Source organism: Gobius niger (assembly GCF_951799975.1).
Source record: "Gobius niger genome assembly, chromosome: 7".
NCBI lineage: Eukaryota > Metazoa > Chordata > Actinopteri > Gobiiformes > Gobiidae > Gobius > Gobius niger.
The window spans coordinates 21335010-21359496 of NC_136858.1; the positions used below are offsets into that span (position 1 = coordinate 21335010).

The window sequence follows — 24487 nt, forward strand, 5'->3', positions numbered from 1 at the left end:
CAAAGTAAGTCACAGTGAGCGGCCAGCAGATGGCGCACCCGCACAGACTGTCAAGGAGGAAAGTTCCCGGATGTACAGTAGCGCACCTCCCCCCCTCTGTCCCTCCGCCTGCTCCTCCTCCGCTCACTGTCCCCTCCCAGCGGCTCTCCCTCCTTTACCACTGCAGTGAAAGCTCGGTTCAGGAGAGTGTCAGAGGGTCGGTAGCTGGATCTGAAGCGACGCCGAGACCTCCAACACAACGACGTCTTTCCCCCCGCTTTTTTCGCCTCTGATCGGCGGCCTACACGGTCCTCCCTCCGCCCCTCTTTTCCGTTTACATCGCCTGGATTTCATCATCCGACCTGCAAAATGGTAAGCAGCTACGGCTCTATTTTCACCCTACGCCGACTGGTAAACACACCATTGGCTAGGCCTGCGCTGTCATTTTGTCGATGTATGTACGTTTCGAGTGAGTTTGTTTCTGATGTCTTATTTGCGTATTATTTAAACGCGAGTATGTGCAAAGAGGAAATGCTTTTTTTTTCTTGCTCTCCAGATTGCTGGCTCTCTGTGCCATACCCCTGGGCTGTCACTAGCCTAAAGCCTATGGCCCAGATATTTCTTATCCCGTCTCGATATAGCCTACACTCTTATTAGCAACGAGGCCTGATGATTTCCCCCCCTCCCCAAGTTAAAGGTACAACTAAGATCCTGTGGGCTAGTAACATTTTGCGCGCAGACTAAACGAAGCCTATGAGCGCTCTTGTTTGTTAAGCTAGCACGAAAAATCATTCTTCCATTTTCACAGCGTCGTCGCTAAGATATGTTTAATCTTGATCGACTGGTGGTTTGTAGATCAAGATATGCACACACAACCTACAATGGCATGTCTAGACTACATTTTCGTGTTGGAATAGGGGGGGATCTGTGAGGAGTAGGTGACGTTTGGCTTCGGCTGTCAGTGCTAATGGGGCAGCGGCATGAAAGGACCGATATGTTGCCATATACCAATGGAGGAGGCGATGTTTCGAATCAGCCATATATTTCTTCAAGTTTTCTCATCGATGTTTTAGCGTGTGATTTATAAAAAAGCAACATTCCACAAATCACCAATCATTCACCCACGCATCCATGTTTTATGTGTCCCATAGTTATTTTGTTGTTTCAAGCAATATCAATGAGACTGGTGAGCTTTGGATCGTCTGTCCCTCTCAATGTGAAGGCGCTGGTCCACGAGGAGAACTGTGAAACATTGTGTGCTTACTATAAATCATTGTGTTTGTGGTAACTAACAGGTCCACATAATGTCACAGCGGCCTTCTTTCCCTCAGTAACTGACCTACCTGTAGTGATAAATGAACAGACCTAGAGTGTCTTGTTAAACCACATCCTCCTGCTGCAGGAGACTAAACTGTGGTGCGTGCCCCCTTCTACTGATGGTGTGCCAACTTGTAGCCTGTCAGATTGTATTCTTTGCTGCAGGAGGAGACTGGGGGTAGGGACTGCACACAGTTGCTTAAGCTTGTATTGGAATGATCTGATGCAAAGGGGACCATATGCTGCCTAGCAATCAAGCACCACCCACATACGGATCGAGCCCAGCTAATGTAAAAGAGATAAAAGCCACAGTGAACCAGCAGCAACGTGATGATCAACATGATGTATCTACAGTGCTCTTCCAACCCACTCCAGCTCCATTCGGCTCCTGGCAGGCCAGGGCACCTCTTTGTGGCAGCGTTGCAATCACCAGCCATTTTCAACTCCTCTTTATTTCCTCAATATAACCATATGTACAGGCCAGTGGACTGACACACAAGTCACTATAGAAGCCGTCTGTACACATCCTTGCCTAGTTTTGAAATAGAACAACGTGCGCTGTCTGGGCAGGCCGGTACTTGGTAAGAGCAGTAGTAATCGTGTTCGCATAGCCTGACCTTGCGCAGATATGTTTTTGTAGACATAATATGTTGTTTTTTAGAGAGAATGGCAGTCGAATTGGCATGAAGCTAATGTCAAACTGTCCAGATGAGAATAATTGTGTCTTGGTGTTTTATGCCAGTGGTTCCCAAAGTGGGGGTTATGATCTCAAGATGATTTCAAGACATCAAAAAGGAAAATATTAATAGTTTAATTGAAAACTGCATAGAATTGTTGATTGAGGTCAATAATAAAGTAAACAATATTACTAAGCCAGATAGAAAAAAAATATAACTTGACATTATCTACATTATTAATTTGTTTTTACAGTATTGGATTCTTTTGCCTGGTAATTTTAGGGCTCCCGGAATGAAAAGCAGGTCAGACATAGAAACAGTGTTTGTGCTAGGATACCATAATCTAGGGAATATTATCTTATTTAATTGGAAAGTATCTCATAAAAGGATCATATACAAAATCATTTTATGCCACTGAAACTTTAAATTCAAAGCCTCGCAATTTAATGGAGTTCCATATTTTGTAAATAATGAGGTGAAAAGGCATATTCATTTCCAGACATTGAACAATAAATATTGAACCTGAGAAAATCATCATCTTTATTTTTCAGACTCTTAATACAGACAATACAGACACATACAACACAATAAATATTACAAAAGACAACTGTACCAGTGCTTCTATAGAGCTCACTGGTAACTGATGGTGATGCAAAGATCTGAGAGTCTTAACGTTGTATAAATCTGTACATCAGATTTATACAGAACTGTATCAAATGTACAAATACGAGTTTGAGAGATTTTTAAATTTAGGCAAACTTTTAAGCATCGGTATCCACTGCAGTCAGCTATACAAAGTAGGGCTGCACGATATTGAAGTGACTTGCGATATGCGATACGGCTATGCAATATCGCGATAACGATATTATTGCGATATTTCACCAAACACAATATGTTCCTTTTTTTTAAAGAAAATTTTGCCTGAAGTTGTTGAACGACTTTAAAAACACCCCATCAGGACCAAAACAAGGGTAGAATTTAACAAAGCTAGTAAATGTTAAACTAAACTTTTACACATGACTTCAATGCATGAGTTTGAGTTTGCAAAAAAATGGGTCGATCTCAGTCAGATGAAGGCTATGGTAATGTTGCGATATATTGTGGCTTCTCGCGATACGGATATTGCATCAGCTAATATCGCGATATGATATTTTCCGCGATATATTGTGCAGCCCTAATACAAAGTGTTTTTCAACTTTTCGTGTTGAACTCCTGAAAATATGGATGAAACTCAATGCAGTTGATGTTGCTGTGCGATGTCTCCTTAGGAACTGAAGATCAATCAGTCAATGAAAGTTTGTTTGTATAGGACTTTACAAAAAACACGGACACTGAGGGGCAGGCTGGTCAAAGATCATTTTGCAGACTACTCAAGCAGTTTACTTTTGATTAAAATGAAAGTCGCATATATTTATTAATAGGCATGCAGGCAAGCTGAACAAAGTACCAATAAAGATGTCAAATTTTCCAAATGGTTTCATGAGTCATTATGACCCGTTACCGTACCTCTGCGGCCCCTGAAGACATCTGGTATAGTGCACCTGCACTGAAACCTTACATGGTTCATTTGCAGATTCCTCTGTGAAAGCAAGAAGCTTAACAGCCAGTGTGTGTGTCCTTTAGCGCTGAGATAATGCATGTCATGTATTGGTTTATTTGGTCGGGACAGTCGGAAACATGCATGCATATAAACACGCCACACTAGATTGTAGCCTTGGGCTAATTTGAATCCGTCGTCCCACACTTACACTATTGTACATGTTTTTAGTGCTGGAGGAAACCTACGCAGACTTGGGGAGTACATGCAAACTCCACATAGAAAGACCCCGTCCAGGTGGGAATCGAACCCGGGGCCATCGAGATGTGAACCACAAGCGCTAACCGCTGCGACACCGCGCAGCCCACGTCATTAGTATCTGTCATAACATTCACCTGCTTATACTGTAAATCACATTATTAAGCACTTAATATCCTCACAAACAACTTATATTATACCCTCAAGTGATGCGAGCAGCTGATATCAGGATGCATCATGTTTTTAACTGTATGCATCATCATTTTCACTTTATGTTTTTGAGAACTATGCTCATTTCTTATTGGATCCAGGAAATGATGGATGGCTCCAATCCTCTGCACAGTATTAATCTAGTTATCCCAGTAGTGGCACTGCAGCAATTGTGTGAAGTGGTGCTGCACCATTATTATTTTTTTCATCAACACTTTCTGTCTTATTGCTTAATTTTACTTTCTAGTCTTATGATTTTGATCTTTGTTGTAACATTGAATTTGTATAAAACATTTCACTGTAGTTATAAATGTGTTGTTAACATGTTGCTGCCTTTCCACCACGTCTAGCCTGGCCTTGAGTGAGGCACAGCAGATAAGGCAGGTGCCAGGTGTGAGTGACTCGTAAGAGCAGGGTGTGACAGCAAAAGAGCATGCTCAGCAGCCCCTCACCATGTCCCTACCCTCATGGAGCAATAAAAGCTAAACAAGCAGTTTTTACTGACAGCCACGCAAGGCCTTTACCACAAGTCAACATGGCCGTTCCTTCTTTGTTTTTAGTTTGATGTCTGTATCAACAATTGTTTATTGAGAAAAATGGACAGTGTGACATATATTTTAGTTTGCAGGATGTCTTCAATACTGGATAAGCCTCAGAGGGCCCATGTGCAACATGGTTTACTGGGCTCAGTCTTTCATGTTATGATTGGTTCTGCCGGTCTATAATTAGCGGGGTTTTTGGGTCGGCCTTAGCGTTACTGCTGAACAAGCGGCCATGCCAGATTCTTCATTATGCAAACGCGTGCTGTGTGCTAAGGCCTAATTGATTCTAAATGAAGCATTCATTATTGATGAGCCCACATGAGTCTGTGCCTATATCCCTCTTTCCTCTCTTCCTGTGAAACAAGCCTTTTTACTCGCTCTTGTACCCTTCACCATCCTCTGTGTGCATCCAGATTTTTAACATACAATATAGAGGCAGCTAGACAGCAGCTGCATTAGGTGGTTTGTTATTGGTGCGATGAGTGATATGGTTGACCCCTTTGTGGTCTAAGCACTGACCTATGGCTGACTGGTTTGTAAACCTGTAATCCTGGACACTAAATCTCCTTTACTGTAAGTCCCCCTCCTTCGAGCAACACTCAGCGTTTAACCATGGTCAACATCAGGATTGCATGAGCGAGGGATTTACCCACTGACACTTGGAAGCAATAATTAATCCCAAATTAAACTCTGTGTATTCGTCTGTGCAAACGAGAGATTGAAACGCCAACGGACCTTCTGACCACCACCATACAATCACTCACACACATCATTCATCCTGGCCTATTGTACATGTTTTTAGTGGTAGGGGAAACCGGAGTACCCGGAGGAAACCTACGCAGACACGGGGAGAACATGCAAACTCCACACAGAAAGGCCCCGTGTAGGTGGGAATCGAACCCGGACCTTCTAGCTGTGAAGGGAGAGCACTAACCGCTGCGCTACCGTGCCTTTATACTGTTGTATTTGCTTAATACACTGAAGGTTGCTCTTTAGTTCTCACTCTTCGTTTTATACGGTTAGAATGTGTCTATTTTAGGCTATTGCCCTTGATGCAGAAAAGGTCTTTATTTGTCTCAATGTAGATGCTGCTGCTGCTACACATTTAGATTCTGCGATCAATGACTGCTAACTATAGCTGTTTGAGAATGGCATTACAACTTTTTTTTTTAAATAAATCAATACCTATTTTTAAACATTGCCAGCAGCATTTGTCTTTTTGAGCTAAAAATAACACTGGTAATTTGTCAGCACAAAGCAATAATGTGACCATGCATCCCCTCTCTGTTGCTGCACTGTGCAATTCTAGGTGTGCTGCCTCAGCTGCCTCAGGTGCCTCTGGATAAACACTCACGGTTTTGATCATATTTGTGGTCAGCGCCCACATCTATGTTTAGGTCTGCTCATGTTCAGCACATTTACCTTTTGTCGTGACTCGTGATGTGGGCCTATTTATTTTATGTTTTACACCAAAGTTAAAGTTTACTGTTTGGCAGGACCCTACCAAATATTTGAAAAATAAATAAAATGCATTTTGTATTCAAGAAGAACTTGACATAAGGCACTTTTATGATCATAATGTGATTTTTCTGTATAAGGCAGCTCTGTGATTAAACATGTATTCCACGTCTCCCTCACACACCTATTGATCAGTCTCCATCATGCACTGACATGTGACATGTGGATTTAACCAATGTGATGTTGCTTTAGCTCTCCACATTTATTAAAGCAGCAGCAAAATAAAGCTTCTAAAAGTACAGAGATAATGAAGAAATCAACATTGTTGCTTTTGCCATATCGGCCAACACAGAGGGCTGGAGTAAAGAAATAAACCACTCCTGATTTTTAACCAGAAAATATTTTTACTTCCCTCTCACAATTTTAAAATATAAATAATGTTGTAGTTTGTCTTGTGGTTGTACAATGTAAAGAGTTTGTCCTATAACAAAGACTACGATGCCTTAATAAGAATCCCTATAGCTCTTCCAAGCAAAATGTTGTTATCCAAAAATTGTCAGAAAAACATCCACACCAGGCTTTTGAGTAGTTCTGAGGCTCTCAGACTTTTTTTTGCATCGTTTTTCTGAAGCTGTAACGCGCAAATCACATTGGCACTGATACCCCCTGGGGGCACATTGGCAATGGGACACCTTAATAGTGAACTCCGCATCAAGCTACAGTAGCTGTGTTACACTTGTCCCTGAGTGGAGAACAGGCGTGTAGTCCTGTAGTGATCAGACTGTCAAAAGCTAAGTCTCTGACTGGCTAATCCCATGTCACCTCTTTCTCCTGACTGATCTTAAAATACATCCACCTCTCAGGCCGCCACAGTAGACAAGCAACGCACTGAGATGACATAACTGCTACATAACTTACTGGAGCTGCGTCGGGCTGCTCCAGTGCACTCCTATTCACTTCTATTGTTTGCACAGTATCTAACTCCTGCTGGGTAACAATCTAAAATGCAAGCGGTGTGCACAAATGGTCATCTGAATCAGAATAGTTTTCATTACCATTGTTTGAGAACAGGTTCACAAACTAGGATTTTTTCTCGATGCAGACGTGCAACGTAAAACATATAACACAGAATTTAGATAAAAAATAAGCTATAAAACTTTAAACCATAAGGCTAGGTGCATGCATAGAGAATATTAAAATAAAGCTGATGGTTGGCTCCCATTTGAGCTCCTGAGATGATCACGAGATGATCGTGAAGTCCACGATCATCTCCACTGTCTTCTGGGCGTTCAGCTCCAGGTTGTTGTGCCTGCACCAGGACGCCAGCCGATCCACCTCTCTCCTGTAGGCAGACTCTTCACCGTCCGAGATGAGGGTAGTGTTGTCCGCAAACTTGATCAGTTTTACGGACTGGTTTCCGGAGGTGCAGCAGTTTGTGTACAGGGAGAAGAGCCAGGGGGAAAGTACACAGCCCTGAGGAATTCCAGTTTTTGTACTCCGAGTGTCCTAGATGATCTTCCCCTGCTGCACGTGCAAGCAAGTCAGTGATCCACCTGCAGAGAGAGCCGGGCATGCTGAGCTCGTAGAGCTTGTCTCGTAGCAGTCCAGGAAGGATGGTGTTGAAGGCAGAGTTGAAGTCCACAAACAGGATCCTGGTGTAGGTTCCTAAGGTTATGAATTAGTTGCTAAATTTCAAAGGCTGACATTATTTAGATTGCTTTTCAAACAACTAAATATTATGATGTTTATAGTGGTGTGTTCACTACATTGTATCTGCAAAATATGACCATAGGCATTTTGTATCGAGGCTCATGTAGCATTATATAAATAGTAATTAGAAATTGTAGAAAGTAATCTAAAATCATCAATTTTATTGTGCTTGTTTAATTTTTTTTTTTTTTTTTTTTTAAATAGTGCAAAACATGCATTGTACTAAGACCTTACCCTAATATCCACTTTATTCCCGACGTTCCCATGGGCGCCGCCATGAAATGTGCTAGTCCCTTCACTCATATTAGTTTACCGCCCAGAAAAACAGTGCAGTGTTGACTTGTTGGTGTAAATGAACATGAGACATTTTACACAAATCAATCTACTGTACATCAGGTTTGAGCGTTTTCCCTCTTAGAGAATGGACTTCGCACTCTACCGGAAGTGTCAATACAACAGAAGTGCCGATCCGTGGCAATAAGACTCAAAAGTGGGCGGGGCAGAATAAGGTGAATAGATTAGCAACATGTTGACACATGCTAGACATCTTCGCCCTATCATCCAGCCAAACAAAAACACCCATTTAGTCACTTATAAGACACTTTTCGGGATATGCGCTACAGTGTTCCTCTCTGATTGGGAATTCGGGATACATGTGTATTTGCATAGGAGCTGAGGAAGTTGCCAATACCCAGCGCATCTTGAACTTGTACAAAATATGCAGAGTGAACTGAATCTTGAGGAAAAATTGCTATTGGTATTTATTTACCCCTTGGTGATGGCATCACACGCCAACATCATTTGCATACAGTGATTTCGAAGGACATCTCAGTGGACAGCGCTTGCTCGTGTTGCTACCTTGGCCAGCGCTGTATGGCATTCCTCGAGTGAGTAGCAGGACCATCCCGTTCGATAGCTCTGTGTCAGCTGTAGGATTCCCGGCTAGCACCCCCCACCCCCTTCTTCCTCTGCAACAGTACCCCCTCCCACCGGAGTGTTAGGAGCCTTTGCCAGCAACAGACAAGGGCTAGTGGACAGTGCTGCAGTGTTGGATGGGACGAGATGCGGATGTGGTTGCTGTGCATAAGCCAAAGGCACACACACACATTAATACTGCCACACACACCACAATGCAGAGTTTTACTTTGGCATGGGGCAATAGACAGGCTGGCAGGAAATTTGATGCAAAGGATATATATTATTTAAAAAATTGGTTCACTCTGACACTCTTTTTTTTTTTTTGGAGTCCTTGTTTTGGTTGTGTAATTTTAATTCTGTCTGCATATTTTTTTTTAAATAACTGTATGAACAATCCCGAAGGCTGCAATTATTCAGGCTTTTCCTTCAGTTTTGCTTGTCGTCTTTTATATAGCCATTATTATATGCTGGGAAAATCTACGGCACTAATGAGTTTGAAATGATATTTTGCTTGTAAGATTTGACTACTCTGTCTTTTCTCCACAGGGAAATGAAGCCAGCTACCCCCTGGAGATGTGCTCGCATTGTGAGTATTTGCCTTCTTAATGATGCGTTTGTTTTGGTGATTTAATAACCCAAGTCATTAACATCAAGTGTGGCATTTTGAATTGGAGTTTATTGTTTGGATTTAATAAAATAGAATCTGTTTTGACATCATACTGAAGTGAAAAGCGTTCAGCTTTGTTTTCAATTGCGATTCATTGTGAAACGTCTATCTTACAAACTGTATTTGTAAAAGTAATATTTGTTTATTTGATTCAACAACCAAAAAAGGAAATCTCAAATTGCATAAAACTAACCCAGCAAACTTAGTTTAAATCACATAGACATTTATTGTGAACATCGCCGTAATCTCTGAAAAGCCATAGTTGATTGGAGACGTAACATATAGTGTTCAAGAAGTGGAGAGCGGGGCAATGACTCACATTTCTTCTTTGTCCGCCTCCTTAACCTTCCCCACCTGACGGTGAATCAACACAGCGTTTCTGCGCTGATGTGGCTGACGTCTCCTCAGAGATGTTGTTTTGTGAGATGCACATTTGGCTGCAGAAGTATTCGTATTCAATATAGTGCCCCTGTTTTACTGGAGTGTTCAGAATAAGTGGAGTTGTGCTGTTACATGTGTCTAATGGGTTTGTCCTCAGGGGCTAAAGTCCTGTGGAGACTGGCCTCATCACGTCTCGTTTGTAGGTGAATGCCATCTCTGCAGCGCACTTACTCAAGCAAAGCACCCAAATGTCACATCCTGTTAGAGAGCAAGGGTACGGACAGAATGTGTAACCGTAGACCCGTAGACCTCAGTGTGTACTACACATTGTAGTACTGTGGACACAGGGCCTTGGCCTGTCCGGCCTGTGTGGCATTCCTCTCAAGGATTAGCCCCATGGTCACAGGACAGGACTGGGTGACCCCCAGAACACCAGTAACCTCTACTTTTAATTAGAAGTCGATCGATATATCGGCTGATATTTGGGGATTTTACAATATCGGCCATTGGACGATCTAGCGCCGATAAAAGCCGATATCTCTGGGACCGAAAGAGATAGAGACTTGTAGTTGTATTGTGGACTTGTCACTGCTTAAAATGCCGTGGCTAGCAACTAATCAAGGCAGGGACAGAAACTATCACCTAATTTATGTTTTTACAATAGACAAGACATTTGGAAAAATCGTCCGAAAATATCAACAGAGCATATCGGCATCCGGCCAAAAAAAAGAAAAAAAAATCTGCATTGGCCTTAGAAAAAACCCATATTGGTCAACCTCCACTTTTTAATGTCCTTTTTTTTTCTCTCTCATTAATGATAGCAGTGTTCACCTTATTCCTGAGGCTCGCGTGGGCCCCTATCTGTTGACATGGGACTGGAGAAGTCCAGAAAAAATCAGTTACTACACGAAAACAAAGCAGTTTTTCGGCTGCGCTGAGAAACGGTGCAGTTGACATGTTGGTGCAAGTGGCGATTTTACACAAATCAGTCGACTAAACATCAGATTTGAGCGGAGATTATTTTCCCTCGTTCTCCGTTTAAATGAACGGGCTTCATGCTTCACCGGAAGTGTCAGTACAACGGAAGTGCCGAGACAAAGCAAAAAGTGGCAAAAGTGGGCGGGCCGGAATAAGGTGAATATTGCAGCCATACTTTTTAATTCGAAATTATAAATCTGGTGACATGTAAAAAAAATAAAATACTAATAATATTGTCCGGTAGGTTTCAATACCTTTTTTAGTGAAGAATATTTAATCCCATGCTGCTCCCGTCTCCTTCCTGTTGAGTGGTTGCCCTGCACTAACACAGCAGCTGTTCTGTTCATCAAGTCCTTGGACAGGCAGAGGATATGAAGAAATGAGCTCTAACGTTCTGTGGTCAGTGAGGAGCGCTGTGCACCTCAACCTATTTAACCTGCACTGTTGCATAGAAAAAGCAAAAGACATAAAACAATAATCTTTTTATATGTGACTTATGACATTTTCATTAAACTTTAGCATTTGTATTTCTGCACAATAGAATACATCATGTTTATGTCTTCAGGAAGATCAGTGGTGTGGTTCTGCTGTGATTCTGTCCATCTTTCAGATAGACCTTAGAGTGACCCATTAACCACAGCAGTCATGTCCACAACACCCAAAATAAATGGCGGGTGACTTGTTGGAGTTCCTTGTTGCTAGGGGTTTCCCGGAGGGCGGGAGCCAGGTCTGCCGCTGCGGGCCGAGGGGGTTGGGGGTTTTCTCATGACGGCATGACTATAAATACCCTCCACTCGTCTCCTTGGCCCATGTTTCAAAGATGAACATTATCGGACAGCTACACCAGTCAGCCTAGTACATTAAGATAGGCCACTGGTTCTCAAACTGTGGTTTGTGTACCAATAGAGGTACCTGGGCCTCTTCCGGTGGTACTCGGGTCATTTGCAATATTCCACTTTGTCAAGTTTTAATGAGTGATACTGAGTGATAGTGTTTTTATTTTTTTAACACTTGAGCATTAAACCACCATGATGACCGCCGTTGTTTCCTTGGGCAAGACACTTCACTCCACCCACCGTGTGTGTGTGTGTGTGTGTGAGACTCAGATTATTGGAGGTATTATTTTAGCAAATTAAACTATAAACATTCATCACATATGACTGAGAAAAGAGCTACAGGTGCAGAAAACTCATTTGGCCGGACTCCAATATCCACAAAGTAATATATTGAGGAAAAGAACTGCAATATTGAATATATCATCATTGAAAAGTAATCACGATACCGCCTTTGCTCTGCCTGATCCCGTCAAATCTGGGAAGCTAAGCAGGGAGGGCCTGGTCAGTACTTGGATGGAAATTTTAACAGCTGGTGATAGAAAATATATTGACAGTAATTTATTTTATTCGAAAGAATGACAGTGACATTTCTGCGTTTTCGTAGTTACTTGTAAAGTCAGATCACCTCTAGTGCAACACGTTGACCTACCCTGATGTTTACTTTACGTTCACGTTTTTAAACAGCACTGATGGTTTTGGGTGAAATTGAATATCGTCCCAATAATATCTGGGTTAATTTATTTCAATACTCAACCTACCCCTAGATTTAAGTGGTTGTTTTTGCCCCTTTGTCCTATTTCACTCTGGCCCATTCTCTTGTTCACTCCCCGGTGCCCCATTGGCTCAGTAAAACTCCATTATGCAAATTAAAGTGGTGTCTTGTGTCAAACTTGTGCGATTACTGAGCATGTAACCTTCTCGTGTTTATTTATCTTGTGTATTCGGTGTGCTATATACAGCAGGTCCTTGGCTGCAATTATCGCTAGCATGCCGACTGCATTTTGCTCGGCGTGGAGCGGGCTGGTCTGGTGGCCTCAGTTCGGGTTAACAGTGATAATGCAGTCACATGTCTCCCACTAATGTGCAGTGAGCTGTCTGGGGCTGGCCGCGCTGAAGAGGACACATTTATTAATGGCATTTTAGGAACATTGCGTTTCATAATTAACCTAAATTGGTCAAAATCTGTGACACTTAGAGGTTTTTCCTTTTATTGTGCATTTGATCTTGTACACTGAAGGGAAGGTGTGTAACTGTAGGATTTACTATTTAAAAAAAGGCACTACTGTCGCTGCTCAATAGAGGTTGCCTTTAACTACTTGAGCTCAGTAATTGTTGACCTGCCACACCCTGATCGAAAGCTCAGAATCTAATTAGGGCCTGCAATGGCACTGCTTTTGACCTGGTTGGGAACTGGTAGCAAGCACTTCGATCTGATAGATTTCTTTTTGGTTTAGCCATTAGATCTACAGTAGCAACCCAAAGCAATGGGCTTGAGAACCAAAACAGAATAATGTAAGTGTAACTTTTAGATATCGTCAAATGTTTCCAAGACACGAAAATGATCTTGTTATCTTTTTGTCCTCAGAACCTTATCCAACCTTTAGGTGATGTGTAAGAATATGCCACGTTGTTTTTTTTGTTTGACGATGGCTTTGTCCCACTAAAATACCATCTTTTTCGAATTTCTCTTTCTATTGGCACCAGGTCTAGGAATCTACTTCATTGTGTGCTTCATGTCTTTATCCAAGCTTTGACAAGAGCCTAAAATGATTGAGAACTTGAGCAGGTATTTCCTGCTACAGGGTTTTCTTTTCTTATGTGGTCGTTATTGGAGCAGTAAGAAGATGTGTTAATAATAGTCATGTTTTTGAGCCTTGGTGAAGTCTGGCAGTGGCTAGATGATGTCATATTTGCTTATTTCTCTACAGGAATGGTTGGAAATGTCAGGTTAACTCAGTCGCATGGTAGTCATTATAGAGTTGGCTTAAACACCCTATGAACTCAGATGTGTGTGAGTGTGTGTGCTGTCGATGTGTGGGCTATTTGTGGGGCTAACTGGTTCCTGTTGCCTAGTAACACAGCTGAGGGTGCATGCGTGCAGCCGTCGAGAACGCGCGCGCGTGTGTGTGAAGTACATGAGATTATCATAACCATCTCACAGTTACATTGGGTCTCCCTCAGAGCCACTCATTAGCATAACAGTGTGAGGAGCCTCTAGTGCACCCGCTCCACCAACAGTTTCTAATCACATCACAAGAGGACAGCATTTCATCCATCCAGTCTGACAAATATACATTGCCCTGCAGTATCCTGCCACAAGGGGTCACAAGACGGTCTGCTATGCTGATCAAAAGTACAAATCAAGTGCATAGTGGGAAAATTAATGTTGAGCCAGATCACATTCGTGACTCTTCCCTTGAATTGGCAACAAAAATAAAACTGTTGACTATAATAGTTTAGTTTGCCCCCTCAAGCTTCAGTCTAAAGGACATCTGCTGCAAAAGCTATGCAAACTCTTCTTGAGATGAAAGGAGAACATCTTCAGTACATGTTAGCAGCACATTACACTTCAGATTTGTAACCAGTAGTATCCAGAAATGCTTATTTTTTTGCTTTATCCTCTTGTAGCCTGAATCAGTGTTGGTTTATTTTTCTTCTTGACCATTCTGACTTGTACAGCACACAGTTGTAAATGCACAATGTCGTCTATCACAGTATGATCAATATTAAAATCTTTAACATATATTGCATACTAACATGCGTTTCTCAAGTTTTGCTGTCCCTTCCTTGGCCAGTTATGAAATACGCTCTGAATGATGAAAGTGACCTCAAACTTATCATCTTGTACTATTCATAGAACCAGGATTTGTTGTAGGTCAGAGTTATGTGCTCAGGCAATGCTATAACTGATCTAGATTTTTGATTCAATTCACTTTTTCTTTTTGGAATATTGTTTCTGAACATCGATGGACATAAAACAATAATGCTTTGTGCAACACAATTAAAACAACAAAGAGTGCAGTTTATTCCTCCTATCTCCCAGCTCTGCTCCAATCTGGCACACCTGTTGTCCACAAGCTGATGAAACGGCAGTTTGTAATTTTAAAGCAACTTGACCACACCCCCGTTGGCCCAAAAAAATAAAAGCAATCTAATCTAGCCATGGCCTTTTAACTGTAGTTCAGCTGTGTACTAGAGGCTGCGCAAATTGAAGAAAATACATAATTGGAGGTTTTCTGATAAGCACTGCTTTTGCGATTAGATTTGCAATACATGCTTTAAAATGTAGCTATTGGTTTTATTATTCAAAAACCTTCAGAACACGTTTGTAAAGGTTTCAACTACAGGGTTAGATAGTTACATTACAGATTATTTTGTTGTTTAGGAGTGAGCGCATTCTATTAAGATGATTGCAGCCGCTGTGATTTGCGACCATTAAGATTGAGGCTGCGACAGGATTTCGTGAAATTGTGGATCCCTTCCCCGTACTGTATTATTCCAGCCGTCACGTATCCCCCTGAGCAGGGAGTGTTGTTTGATGCGGTTCAGCCGGGAGCACGTCTGCCTGTGAAGCTGGCAGACAGGAACTTGTTGGTTTCGACACTGAGAAGGAGATTCAGACTGTGAGAAAGCTGCTGTCCTCCTCACTGGCCTGAATAATACATGTACCTACTCACTTGGCACATCACACAAGAATGGTTATGGGCACTCTGATGTTGGGTGCTGGGAAGATGAATGTGTTGAAATTTGCAGCTGTCGGAAGAGGTTAAGATTTTACCTCTGCGTTTTTGTTTTTTTTTAAACCATAAAAGACCTTGCATGCGACAAAGATTGATACATTTTTTATCATTGTCTTTGTGGAGTAGACATTGCACTTTTTCTACCATTACACTTCTCCTGAAATGTTGGGCTTTTGTTGTCAACTGCATTTTAATGACAAGTTAATCTGCCAATAAAAAGAAAGTGCCATTCCAGTTGTTGGCTGCCTTTTACGCCCACACAGACATAGCAGGCTTTGTTTAATTTTTATGGATGCTGAGCAAATTGCCTTGTCATAAATTCCCCTGCGCAGCACATGCAGTAGCCGAAGTGCTGTGATACTGGCCGGTGTCATCTGCGGTGAACAGGAAAAAGGGAGGCGGCTGATAAGGAAGTGTTTAGTGTCAGAGGGCAGGCTTTGTACTCGCATCGAGTCGACTGGCGCCTCACACGAACAAAAGAGGGTGAAGTCTTGTTCAATCGAGTGAGTGAAAGGAAATGAAACACATTTCACAAAGCTGAATACTAACTAGTTATTTGAAGATGCTTCTTGAAATAAGGAAATTTGTGTGGCCTGCATTGACCCATTCTTCAACCAGTGACTCCACCTGTGAGATCCTGTCAGGAGCACTGAGTCACACTGGCCACAGTGTAGCGCTCAGGGATCCAGATCTGATCTTTAGCCTGAATCTTGGAGTAGAATTAGTCGTTCCTTTACCTTGATGATCGATTTGCCTTTTGAGCTTGTTTTGGATTTAAATGTTCTCCTGTCATCTCAAGAGTGCCCATAGGAAACTCAAAACATGAGGATAGTGTGTGAGACCAATGCACAATCCTCACAGAAATCAAACCCAGGACCTGATGTGTACTGTAATGCTTTCCACACTTTGCGGTTAGCAGGATTTCCTCTGGGTGCTTCGGTTTCCACCATCAATCAAAAACACGCACTATAGGTGAATCCTCCCGCCAGGTGATTCTGACCATTAGCCTGACTCCACATCTGGTCCACTGCTCCTTACGGGTTTCCCCGGCGGCGTGGCAGAATGGGTCAAATGCGGAGAACACATTTTGTTGTCCAATTTAACAGAGGCGCCTTAACCTTATCTTCCCATTGTTGCCGACTCCTTCCTCTGTCTGATTCTCCCTCCACCTTCTACCGTCTTCTACCCCCCCCCCCCCTCCCTCCTTCCCTCCTTCTCTCTGTCCCTCTGGTCCCTCCAACACACTCTCTCTGTGATTACTCACTGAACTGATGTAGCACATTGCGTCTAAAACCTTGAAACCTGAAACACAGCCCACTCCTCCTGACACTCTTTCCTCTTCGCTTTTATCGCCGCGCCAGTGGAAGACGTTTCAACCTGACACCACTGACCACTTTCTGCAATCGCCCCGCGTAATAAAAGATATGATAACTCTGTTGAAGCTTCCATTATAACAGTTTCCATCACGCGCTTATATCTTACGTTTCGTCTTATCTGCCGTGTGTCTTTGCACGTCAAACCCGCTTTTGGCAATAGAGCGCCAATAAACTGATGAGAACTGGCCTGAACTGGACGGACCACAATAAATCCCTATAGTCCTCTGGTGTCTGTTAGTTTCGATGAATAGATAGCCCATATTATTTAGTATCCCAGATTAGGTGCTCTGACTTATAGAGGGGGGTTGGCTAATGGGATGATCACCTGACTGTGTGAATGAGCTTATAGTGTAATTAACAACCTGCTATGGTATTGCTGCTGCCCATTGTTTGTGCATACGGCATAGTGTCAGATGGCACAGCGACATAAAGGATGTAAGTAGGATTCTACACTTTTCCCTGGCTGCCAATTGCTAAATGCTTATTTGTGTTACTATCCGTGGTTACGTTCATTAGACTTTCTGAGGTTGTATTTTTCATATTTAGTTTAATCTGCAGTACGTAACTGTGGGTCTGTTGCTTGGAGAGTTTCAACATACCAGCAGATAAGGAGCGCAGGTTTTGTTCATGCCAATAGCAACGTCCTTGGCCTAGTTGAGATGTTGAGTTTTGTCTCGTTTTATGAATATGGTTCGTGCTAATGTTTCCTCAAAAAAGAAAAGAAAAATGTAAATAGGTTATGATTAAGGTGAGCAAAAAAAGTGAGCACCTGGTCTGTCTTTGCTGCTTGAAACTTGATCAAAATAGCAATCACATTGGCTAATCTTTAATATAGTCACGGGGAGTTATTGATCAAGTCGAATCAGGTTTACACCCAGTTGGTAACATCTGCTGGTTTCAAGTCGAATGGAATATTCCTGTGTGTTAATAATGTATCATTCAGTTTGACTAAGGATGCCCTGTGTAGACGAACAACCTGCTCTACGTTGATTCACAGCATATCGTCTGATCCATATTTCCATTGTTCTCTCTTTGTCTTTGTCCAGTCGATGCTGATGAGATTAAGAGGCTAGGCAAGAGGTTTAAGAAACTCGACCTAGATAACTCGGGCTCTCTCAGCGTGGAGGAGTTCATGTCGCTGCCGGAGCTGCAACAGAACCCACTGGTGCAAAGGGTTATCGACATATTCGACACTGACGGGAACGGAGAGGTGGACTTTAAAGGTGGGTACTGCGCTCGACTCCTGCGGCATGGTCATGGCGCTGGGGTGAAATTAGATTTTTAGATGGATTGTTATTGGGTTGTATCAATTAAAAGGATCAAACAGACATGTCCAAAAGGGTGATTGTTTTAAATCAAGCCACTGTCACTTCATCAAGAGCGCTCTCTTCTGACATTATTGCTGTCCTAGTAGTGAAATCAAATTGGTTTGGTATATTGTAAGTGCACATTTGTAAAAAAAAAAAGACATATTCATAGATGGGACATTAAGGTGACCTGCCGCCTCCTGCTGAATCTAGACTACCGGTAGTTTCTTTTTAAATTAAGTTGAAATTTTTCTGTTTTCAGAATTCATTGAGGGAGTCTCACAATTTAGCGTTAAAGGGGATAAAGAACAGAAGCTTCGATGTAAGTACAACTGTTTTGTTGCTAATACTAAATAAATACTACAGCGTAGAAGGTTGACCTTCGATCTAACAGTCAAGTTAACAAAGCAGGATCATTAATACAATAGTTAATGCAGCAAAGAAGAAACTAATGATTTTACTGCACTCATCAGTTGCCTTTAGGATCTACGACATGGACAAAGATGGCTACATCTCCAACGGAGAGCTCTTCCAGGTGCTGAAGATGATGGTAGGCAACAACCTGAAGGACACGCAGCTCCAGCAGATTGTGGACAAGACCATAATAAACGCAGACAAGGACGGAGACGGCAGGATATCCTTCGAAGAGTTCTGTGCTGTAAGTTAAAATACTGCTGATTCGGTCGTATTACATTTTTCTAATGTACTTACTATGTATTTACTTGGCTAGAGTCGAAACACAAGCCTTCCAATACATTATTTTTATCTGTTGCTCATGCCTCATCATTTTAACTGCAACATCAGCATGAATCAGTCTGAATCAACACAGAGAAGAATTTCTGTGTCTGCATTAGCAGTTATTTAAGGCAGAGAGGTGAGCAGGTTATTAGATTATTTTTAGCAAGATAAATTCTCAGCCTCCAGCTGTAATATATTATCATAGTTATTGCCAGAGTGCTGCAGTGCCATCTCTGCGGTATTGAGGCAATCTTCATCTTCAGCCTCTCATCTCCAACTTAATTTTAACAGCCTTAAACTGTTGAGCTGCTGCTTGCTACAAAATCCAATCAAGGTACAGCAAAATACAGCAAAACAAGTTTAAGTCTCCCAAATGTTAATATCTGTGCCTGGGAGAGTTTAAGGTAATACAGTATATATGGGACTTGTAGGCAGTGTAATATGCTTTACTGACACTTATAACGTTTAGATGAGTTTTAGTGCAAACATTGCTCTCATGGAGAGAGGGACTTTATACTTTGTGTTCTGACACATCAGGCTTAACATTAGGGCCAGGGATATTAAGTGAACACTGTGGCTGCACAGTTTGCTTCTTCTCTAGTAGAAACACTGCAGCCATACAGTATGTTGATGACAAACAACATAACGCGATGGCTCCGACAATCTGAACATCTCCAAAACAACTGCTGATCTACGGGGATGTTCATAACGCGCAGTGGCAAGCACTGTATATCAGAAATAGTCTGAAGGAGCAGTGAATCGGTCACAGGTGTTTGCACAATGTTTGAATAGTCCGGCCAGTGCTGTAGGCCAATGTTATTCAAACTTTACGGTCATGGTTTAAGCCGATTTCACACCTGGTTTGGCTCTTGTGGTACTCTGAAAGCCAAATAATATAGTAGTGCTTGGTGTGAAATTTGAACAACTCCTGCTATTGATAAAGCTATTGGTCGCCTATCAGTAAATTCAGTACTGTAATAATTATGTGTCACTTGTACTGTAGATCAGTACTCCAGAGGTTCTTCTGTTCAGATCCATCAGTCTCTGTCAAATCACCCTATCGCCCACAGTCTTGTTCCTTTTATCAAAGACACAGGAGTTAACTCAGAGATGAGGCCCACATCTGACGCCTCTCCAGAGTCCTGAACTAAAAATCTGCTAGTTCTTCCGGGAGAGTATTTTCAGGATGGCGCAGGAGACCACTGGATCCTGATTATGACAAAGAAGCACGGCTCAAACAAAGTGACTGGTACAATTCGGGTCAATCACTCCTGATATCAGCATTGCATAAAGGGAATCCGTGACAAAAGTCAGACATAATGTTGATGACAACCTTTCTTGAATAACAAGGTTTCTGTCTAGTGACATTTCTGCTCTTGCTGCATATCATCAAAGCATATTTGCTTAGAGAGGAAACATTCAAGCTTCAATCTTAATCTCTCGAGCCAAATGCATACAATTGTTGGTTCTTATGTAGGCTACATGTTCATTCATGCTGCATATTGTGTGTTCCAGGTGGTGGGAGGTCTCGATATACACAAAAAGATGGTGGTGGATGTGTGAGCGCCAGAGCTCGCTGCGTCCCCACCCCATCCTCCTCAACACTCGCTTTCTCCACCATCTCTGAAGATCTGCTCAAGACGTCCGGCAAAATGCTCTGTGTAAACTCAATGGAAGTATTCTCTCTCGTTCTTTCTTTTTCTCTGTGAAGCCACTTTTTTTCTTTCAGAAAAACCACAGGCCTCGTGAAGCCAACTTTGAAGTGTTATTTGACTGTAAATCCTCTCGATAACCCGGTCGTAGCACTTTAAGAGACTGAAGGACATCTATGTGTCTGCTGCAGGAGCATCTCTGACTTTGGATGAGGGGGGAGAAAGTGGGGGAATGGGGGCTCAGTGAAGAGGCTGGTTGGCTTGTTCATATTTCATCCTTTCTTTTTTGTTATTGTTATTTTTGATATTTATTTTTGTTGTTTTTATAAAGAATAAAAAAATAAGTATATCTGTGGTTGTCTCGTGAGGGGGAGTGTGTAGTAAATCAACACTTGACTTACAGTACAACTAGAAAGTAGGGTATGAAGTGCCAACCAGAACATATCCGGAAACCAGTCCAAGTAATTACTCATTATCGCCGCTGACCATACTTCCAACTGTCACCACACACAAATCTAAATTTAACATTTTCTGACATATTTGGTCTTCTGTTAACAACTGTCTGGAATATATATACACCGCAACACTTAGAGTCACTTAGCAAAACACCTCATGTTAGGTTTCTTTTTGTGATAGGTTTGATAGTTTTATTTATACTGAAAACATGTTTATATTGTTGCAGATATCCTTTGTTTGTTGTCATGGATTTAGATAGATAATATGCCAAGAAAATGTCTTTCCAAAAATTATTTGTGGCTGCAAATTGATTACATGGTTTACTTGTGTTTAAAAGCATTTTGCTTTTGTGCATCCACAAGACAATCTTTAGTAAAGCTCTGCTCTTTTTATAGACTAACTCTTGGCTTAAGATGATTTTTTTTTTTAAGCTAAAAGCAGGTGCTGGATGATGTGGACTTGGCTAGGAACTTATAAAATGTGTGAATATACACTGTTGTGCAAGTTTATGACTTTTCTGCAGGCAGCGTTTTTTAACCAGTATGCGTTTGCTTTATATGAGCCTTTCAATTCATACATTTCTCAGTCCAAGGCAGGATGAAACAGTTTTCTTAAGCAGAAACACCTAATCCTACATGTTGGCATGATCAGTGTGCAGTGGGGTAGACTGTATTTTTTTTTTTTGTGTACATTTCAAAAGTTGGCTTCTTCTCCCACTTATAGTCACAATCACCTCATTTTCTCCCCCTCCCTCCCTCCCATTACGACAAATTGGGAGGAAAAACATGAATTTTACCAAATTTTGATGTAGAAGGGAAATGGCTATACATAGGATAGCTTTTTGTTTTGCTTTTGGAGGATGTTTTCAGTCCAAGATATGAATCCGGAGAGCCCTGTTGTCCTTTATCCCAAAGCTCTGCACGGCTTGGGCCTCCCTGTGCTTGCATGACATGGAAATATTTTATTTTTTTTGTTGTGCATGTAGATCAATTTTTGAAATAATCCTCTTGTTTACACATGAATGGTGATGTTAATATATTTAAAAAAAATAATGGTATACAATATGGATGTTGCCAAACTTTGGTAAATGTACACATATTATGAGAGGTTATCCAAATGAAATGAACTTCATGTAACTTTTTGTATTTTAACCGGGTCAGCAAGATGCTTCTATTCCAGTAAAGTTGCATATCTGATCCTGTCTCAAACTGCCACACACTGTACACAGCTTAAAGGGGAAATTTGATGTTTTGTTTTTCTTTCTTTTGTATATAAGTATTTGTTAAATGCAGTTCTGGCTCTCTGTTCTCTGTATAGTTCAGACCGCGCTTTAGTTTGTAAGTGCTACTTTTTTCTGAGGGACTTGGGTCTTTTTAGTTTGTGTGGGGATATAAGAACAATTTTCAGTTTGAGAACCTTTTTCCTTTTTCTGCATGCTGCATCTTATGCTGTGGGACTGTTGGAAACTTGATACTGTATGAAAATTAAAATTTAAATAAACTTTGAAATGTTGAAAGTATGGCCACTGTTGCAAATATTACTTAAGTCTAAAGCTGAGCATTTTATTAATTGACAGTATATGTATTTACATAGATTTCATATTTATAATACTTTATTTCACAGTGTGCATCCCTTTTTTCTGCTGCTTCAGCAAGTCCCAAAAAATGTTTACATGTCATGTTGCCATTGGCAACATCTTCACAGATGAGAAATCCACCAGTGAGAGGGAACGTAGATACACACAGCAGCCAATAATGTTCAAAATCGCTCAGCAGTCCTGCTGGCCACCACTCTAATATTACCATAGACCTTTGAGGGTGGACTTCCTGTGGAGGACAAAGGCATGAAAAGGTCATTTCACATCAACTCAAACAGGTATTACTCAAACCAGAAGAAAAAACCTTACCTAATATTAAGTTACAGATGGCTGTCCTGGCCATTTTTATGTTTTGAAAGGACCCCAATATGTGAACTTTACTGTTGATAAAACAAATAAAAATAAATCACAGGCCACCTGGCCATCAAAGTTTGTGTGAGCGAATAGATACTTACGTGTCAGCTAATACTATACGTGTCTTTGTGACATTTTCAATAGTAAATTTTGTTTTTCCACCTTTCCCTGCAATTCTGCCAATTGCTCGAGATAAGTGGTCACCTTTAAGTGGTTTTACTGTAAGACAAAGTTGTGAAAAGTACTGAATATTACATTTTTTGCAGACATCACTATAGAACAGGGATCTCCAACCAGTAGCTCTCCAGGCATTTCCAAGAAACTCCCTAAACATTTTCTTATTTGAATATACGCATGATGAATCACATATATGTATTTGTGTTCACAAAATTATGTATTTTATTTTTGCTCAAAATATGTTGATACAATCTGCGAACATTCAAGTGAATATGACTAAGTTGAAAAGGAAACAATGTTGAATTATCATGATGGCTACTAACTCTCCAAGGTGAACTCCATCTGAGTTGCAAGTGTTGTAAGTGTTGTGTGTGTCTTTGAAGCATAAGTAGCTCTCTGCCATTTTTCTTATGTATGAGTAACTCGCTGTTGGAGACCCCTGCTTTGAAATAACAAAAATAATGAAATGATGAATTTATTACCGTCTGTGACGTCAAAGCTCTCTAGGAAAAGCTCATCTAATCTGATGAGAGCCAAGGCGTCCTGGGGAGAAACGTTTAATTATCATAAATAACTGCTCATCATAATAGTGATGTATTGCATTGTAAAAGCAAATTTTTTAAGCGTGAACTTACTTCAACTTGGAATCCAAGAATAAATGCTTTGACAAAATCTGCTGCTTTGGTCAGAGCACTGATGTCTTGTGTCTCTTTGCAAGTCTGGAACAAATTAAAAAACTGATGGGAATTGACAAAAATATGAATAAAACAAATGTTATAATAAACCAACTTACTTTGATTTCTACATTCCTAGTTTTCAAGTTGAATCTGACTTGTAGCTGTAAATTTTCAACAATAGGGGTGAATATTTTAAGCCAGTTTTCCTTCAGAGGAGTGTATCTGTGAGCTGGTACAGCAACTTTGCGCATCTCGTCTGGTCCCTGGAACAGGTCAGCAAAAAATAATTTCATTAATTTCATGTTTGTGAAACCTTTCACTGATGACAATTATTTCTGACGCAAGCATTCATGCCATACAGCATAATTGACTAAGTCATTTTGTATTGTTGAAATAGCAATAAGATAGAAATATATAATAAATATATAATAATTATATATAATATATAATAAGAAAAAACGTCTTTTTTCATGTTTTCCAAAACAGTGGAAAAATGCTATGTGGCTAATATATCTAATTTACAGAATTTTAATAGGCGCATGCGCATTACCACCCATGTAGCCAAAAAGATACAATCGCAAACAAAACCAAATTCTATTTCTCATTTATTTCCAGCAAGATTTCATTACCATGTAAGTAACAAAACCACATAACACGCTTACCCTTAGTTGATCACCAGAAATAGGTGGAAACTGTGGTCGTTTGTGTGCCACGACGGAGTCAGCTGTGTCCATATCTGCTCCATCTTGATCTCGTTTTCTTTTTTGCGTCTTCTTAGACTTTATCTTCGTGAAAGACTCTGATTCCTCTTGATTTTCAACGACAGCGACTTTCTCACAAGCAATGTTATTTTCTGTATCCATTGTTAAGTTTGATTTAAAGGCTTATAATCACAAATTGCTCAGATGAACTGTAAAGGCATGCTCGAGGAGATCCTCGTGCAAC

General features: G+C 41.1%; 2 protein-coding genes across 2 annotated transcripts; one reads left to right on the forward strand and one right to left on the reverse strand.

The window, feature by feature from the left end:
- Positions 1 to 100: 100 nt before the first annotated feature.
- LOC306965294 (calcineurin subunit B type 1) lies at positions 101 to 22256 on the forward strand. Its single transcript, XM_079559603.1, has 6 exons — positions 101 to 351; positions 9153 to 9192; positions 17631 to 17807; positions 18154 to 18213; positions 18365 to 18549; positions 20145 to 22256. Exons 1-6 carry the CDS (start codon positions 349 to 351, stop codon positions 20190 to 20192), a joined length of 513 nt encoding a protein of 170 aa, XP_079415729.1. The 5' UTR covers positions 101 to 348; the 3' UTR covers positions 20193 to 22256.
- On the reverse strand, positions 20560 to 24480 carry pno1 (partner of NOB1 homolog). The gene is made up of 7 exons (XM_079559602.1): positions 24205 to 24480; positions 23659 to 23805; positions 23501 to 23584; positions 23348 to 23408; positions 22790 to 22907; positions 22644 to 22714; positions 20560 to 22563 (listed from the first exon to the last, which is right to left on the reverse strand). Exons 1-7 carry the CDS (start codon positions 24403 to 24405, stop codon positions 22496 to 22498), a joined length of 750 nt encoding a protein of 249 aa, XP_079415728.1. The 5' UTR covers positions 24406 to 24480; the 3' UTR covers positions 20560 to 22495.
- Positions 24481 to 24487: the final 7 nt, after the last annotated feature.